The sequence below is a fragment of the Nematolebias whitei genome, chromosome 8, assembly GCF_014905685.2.
Source record: "Nematolebias whitei isolate Nwh7 chromosome 8, NemWhi1, whole genome shotgun sequence".
Taxonomy (NCBI): domain Eukaryota; kingdom Metazoa; phylum Chordata; class Actinopteri; order Cyprinodontiformes; family Rivulidae; genus Nematolebias; species Nematolebias whitei.
In genome coordinates, this window is record NC_056505.1 from 6,453,362 (window position 1) to 6,458,424 (window position 5,063).

At 42.4% G+C, this 5,063-nt stretch overlaps 1 protein-coding gene across 1 annotated transcript in view; it reads right to left on the reverse strand.

Annotated features, from left to right (window-relative positions):
* Positions 1–4,855, reverse strand: part of nudt12 (nudix (nucleoside diphosphate linked moiety X)-type motif 12) — a 7,083-nt gene extending 2,228 nt beyond the window's left edge. Inside the window, exons 1-5 of the mRNA XM_037680186.1 lie at positions 4,823–4,855; positions 3,636–3,846; positions 1,657–1,957; positions 1,301–1,571; positions 1,062–1,229 (exon numbers count right to left, since the gene is read on the reverse strand). Of these exons, the coding sequence (XP_037536114.1) occupies positions 1,062–1,229; positions 1,301–1,571; positions 1,657–1,957; positions 3,636–3,841 (946 nt within the window). The 5' untranslated portion in view covers positions 3,842–3,846; positions 4,823–4,855. The remainder of the gene's footprint in view (positions 1–1,061; positions 1,230–1,300; positions 1,572–1,656; positions 1,958–3,635; positions 3,847–4,822) is intronic.
* Positions 4,856–5,063: the final 208 nt, after the last annotated feature.

Consider the following 5,063-nt stretch of genomic DNA (forward strand, 5'->3'; position numbering starts at 1 on the left):
GCTAACAGTACCAAGATGCTAACAGAACCTCACTGCTAACAGGACTATACTGCTAACAGAACCTCATTGGTAACAGAACCTCATTGCTAACGGGACTACACTGCTAACAATACCACACTGCTAACAACACCATGATGCTAACAGAACTTCACTGCTAACAGAACCTCATTGCTAATGGGACAACACTGCTAACAGGACTACACTGCTAACAAGACCTCATTGCTAACGGGACCATGCTGCTAACAGAACCTCATTGCTAATGGGACCACACTGCTAACAGCACCATGATGCTAACAGAACCTCGCTGCTAACAGTACCTCATTGCTAATGGGACCATGCTGCTAACAGAACCTCATTGCTAATGGGACCACACTGCTAACAGTACCATGATGCTAACAGAACCTCGCTGCTAACAGGACTACACTGCTAACAGTACCATGCTGCCAACTGGACCATGTTGCTAAGAGAACCTCACTGCCAACAGAACCACAATGCTAATAGGACCATGCTGCTGTGGATGTATTTCTTTTTCACTTTTGGCGTCTTGGTTTTGTATTTTTGTTGCACGCTTTGTTATTTCTTGTTGTTGTTTTTGTTGTTGAGTCGAGGGGGTTCTTCTCGTCCTGAGCATTTCACTGCATCGTTGACCTTGTGTTGATCTGCATGCGACAATAAACCTAAACCCCAACCTACTGCTTTAAAGATCCAGAGCTAAAAACCACACTGGTGATAAAGAATGATTATTGAAACATTTTCTTATTTTCATCTCTAAAGTGTACTCCAGTTGATGAAATCATAAACGTAGCAGGTTTCAACATGGGTCGAGGCAGGTACAATGTGGGCAACTAAAGAACCTGCTCAGTCTAAAATATAGTTTTGTTATGCAGAGAAAAATAAGCCCAATTATTTTAAATTACGTGGCTGCACAGCTCACTGGTCACTCAGAATTCAATGAGATCTCAGCAGAAGCTCAGCCTTTATTCCTCAAGAGCTTCCAACTAGAAGCTACCTTGAAGTGACGAGGTCAGCTGCATGCAGGGACCTGCGCGGGAGATTCTTACCGACTCGTGGATAGCATGTGTTGTGGACCCCCCTCTGGCTCCTGCACTCAGAGTTCAGGCAGCTCCTCTTGTACCCCCCCTCCTCCGGGCGGGTGCTGCTGCCACACGTGGGGCAGAAACTGTAGCGACTGTGCCAGGCCAGCACGGATCGAGCCTGCGCCACAACGCCTAAAGAACAGAACCGGTCAGATACAAGAGAGGCCGAGGAGGAAACAACCGTCGGCTTGTATCTTCCTCACCTGCCTCTTCCTCGCTGAACTTCAGCAGGTCTCTGTTCGGAGTCTTTGGGAACAAGCAGGTCTTTTCTCTGCTGCGTCTCAGAAGCTCAGCAGGGTCTTCATCTGTGCTCATGGCGAACCAAACAGGGGGCTCGCCGGTACCCTCCTCCGTCTGGGAGGAAGAGGGGGGATTCTTCACCCTCTCCATTCCGAGAAAGATGAGCACGGTAGAAGGTTTTTGAAGGAACTCTTTAATTTCCTCGTATCTGAACCGACACAGCTTGATGTCGCCCTGTTACAAACAGGAAGACAACACAATGAATGCAGCTTCACTTCGAGCCGCGGCCCATCACAGCAGCCTGAGCTCAGTCCCGTACCCCGTCGTTGTCGTCCTGCGACGTGCTGACCATTGGGCTGAGGTTGGAGAACAGGAGGTAGACGGTGTCAGGGTCCTTCTGTTTGGCCTCTAACCAGACCTCGTCAGACCTCCTTCCACTCAGCCGGTCCAGCGTCTCCCTGCTGAAGTAGTTTTCCTGCGGGCCGAAGTCGTCGCCCGGCAAGACGCGCCGGCAGCTGCCCTCTGAGCGACTCAGCAGGCTGCCGATGTGCCGGTGGCCCCAGAACTTGGCGACATCGTAGGCAGTTTGTGATGAACTGTTTACGGAGAACTTGTCACAACTTAAAGGCAAAAAAAAAAGTTAAGTTCAGAATTAGAGGAAAATTACAAAATCTGTTTAGTGCTTCACTTTTATTTTATACAGATGTTTTATCAAACTGGAGAAACAACTAACAGCAACGTCCACCTTTTTCCACAATAAATATATATTTTTAAATTTATCTTCTAGTTTAGCTTCGAGTTTTTGTTTAGACTTGGTTTGAAGTGTTGCCTGTTTTAGTTTGACCTTAACCTGGATTTCAAAATGTGAGATCTCAAACAAAAATCTGGACCTAACGGCAACAACCTCGATAAGGTCAAATTTCAAGAACTGCTGCGTATAGGGAGAAGAAAATCCCAGATGTTTATTTTAATGAAATATGGACAATGTTGTAAATTCATAAATGCAGACACCTCCTGGAGCAGGATTTATGAAGATCAGAGACAAGTTCAAAAAGAAAGTAGGTATTTTTCTGTTGAAGATGGTCCTGATGACTGAAAAGTAATAATATGACTAAGATAGTAATAATTAATTTATTATAATTAATAATTATTAATAATAATTAATTCATTTCCTACATTTAAATGGTATTAAACGAACTGAACAGATGGTGATGTCTGATTTGTACCCAATAGTCTAACAATAAATGTCAGTTTTGAAGGGTCAGCTGACGTAAACTTCGGCCATTCTAGTGAGACTTTCACTCTTTTTTAGACAGGGGCGATTCTAGAATCTGACCTTTCGGGGCGCTTAGCCCCCAGTGCTAACAATGGCTCTTGGCTTGAACAACATGGTGGCAGAAGCATTTGTAATGTGGGAGGGACACAGTGGGTGGGGAGGGGGGCCGTCCCCCAGAAAATTTTGAATAAAGTAGATGCCATTTCCTGCATTCTGATGCATTTTAACAAGTTGTTTATCATCTAGTTTTACCTCCATGAGTAAACAGTTGATTCAATAACTATTTTAGAGTTAATGGTATAACAAGAAGTAGCCTGACCCACAGCTCTCCTTGTGTGAAGAGAGCATGATCCGCTTCTCTCACACATCCTAACATCCCCCCAAACCTAACCCTAACCCCATAACCAGGGGTGGGGGTGGGGTTGGGGATGGCATCTCCTGCAGGTAAAGGGCGTTTCACTTCGGGACAAATTGAGGTTGCCGATTGGTCAGTTGCTGACAAGCCTATTGGATTGACGCCCATGTCACGTTAAGGGGCCTCCCTCCCATGTTTCTTAAAGAGACACGCTGCTCGCTCCCTCACTATCCATCTTTGGGTTCAAAGTCTTATACTGCCATCCAGTGGTCAAACAAAGGTACTACATGCAAAACAACCCCCCCCCAAAAAAAAAACAACTTAAATTTGACAATAATTAGTAATTATTATCAAATTTTAAACAATATTATCGTTTATCGCAATAATTTATGAGACAATCGCCCAGCAAAATTTGTTAATGTGACAGGCCTTATGCTAAGTTAAAACTCAGGGGTGCTTAAGCACCCCCAAATAGAGGCTAAAATTGCCACTGCTTTTAGATATTAGATTTTGTACAATTTTTATTTCCTCCTCTGCTTCTCATCTCTTCTTCAATATGCTTCAGTTTGTTTTAATTCTTCCATTTCTCCACTCATCAGCTGGACACAAACACATTTCATTGCAGCACCATTGTATCAGCCGGATGTACGTCTGAAGCCACGCGTACCCGAGGGACACCAGCTTCTCCACCACGTGGTGGTGGCCGTTGCGAGCTGCAAGCATCAGCGCCGTCCAGCCGCTGTATCCGGTCTTGTTGATGAGCGAGGGGATGTGGGACAGAAAAGAAGACACCTGGGTCAGATCTCCTCTTGCTGCGGCGTTCAGGAACTTCTCCACCATTTCCTCCTGCGCACTCATCTGGAAACTTGTCATCCTGGCTGATGAAAACAATAAATCTTCCATTTTACTGTGTTGAATATAAAAATAACTAATTAATATTTGTCACACATTAATATTAAAACAGTAAAATGATTTTAGTAACTAAATGTAAAACCTCGCAATAAATGATGGACCACTAAATCAAAAAACCTAGTTTATGGGCTCACTAACAAAGTGTAATATTTCAAAATAAATTTAGTAATTCTGTAATTTCATAATGTGAGTTGAATAAGATTTTTGCTATAACCTAATAATTTTGTTTGCTATAATCTTGAATTCCATAAAATATCTTATTTATTTAATAGTTAGGTTTTTTTTCTTTGCACTAGTGAACAAATGGTGTTTGGTAGTGAAAAGTACAAACTAAATTAATTCTACATATAATAAAACACAGTCGTGAAGTCAGAATGCAGGGTCTCTAACACAGGGCAGGTTAAATTTAAACTGAATAGAAATTATTTACAATATTACCACTTCAAAAAGCTATTGAAGCTTTTATACAGGAAAATGGACCAGTTAAAAAGATTTAATCTTCTACAATGTAAATTTGAGGACACTGCGCCTTTAAGGTACGCCCTCTTTCTCTCATTGGAGGAGAATGTTGTCAATCATCGTTATACCACGCCCACCCAAAAATCACGTAACGTTACAAAATAAAAGCACAACTAAAACGCCTTGATATACCTGGATTATTGAGCATGGACTTTGTTGTAAAACGCCTTGACAACAAGCGGTGTTTCAGCTAAATAACAATTAAATAACGACGAACTCGTTCATGTTAAGTTACTATAATGAAATCACGTTTCGGCGTTATTTTATTGTTTTCTGGTTAGCTAACCTTCCTGGACATGACAACACGAAGCTTTTCGCGGTTTATCTGAGGGTTAAACTCAACCGAAGCACAACAAAGACTTAATTATAAGTTATAGTTGGTAGTAGAAGGTGATAAAAACTGTCACCTCACCTTCAACTTACTCTTTTTCTGCCATTCGTCATCAAACGGTGACGAGTTGCGTTCAAGGACACCACTCGTGCTCGTTACGCAAATACTGTGTAGCCTTCCAGTGCCTCCTATATTGTAGTAATTTTGAAAATTCACTCATAAACGCTCGTCTCCTTTTTGAGTTAATATTTTTTTAATAAAGAATTACGTTTATATTCCAGATACACAGTGTTCCCTCAGTGAGGACTGAACTAGGCAAAAGGGCCTTCTCCT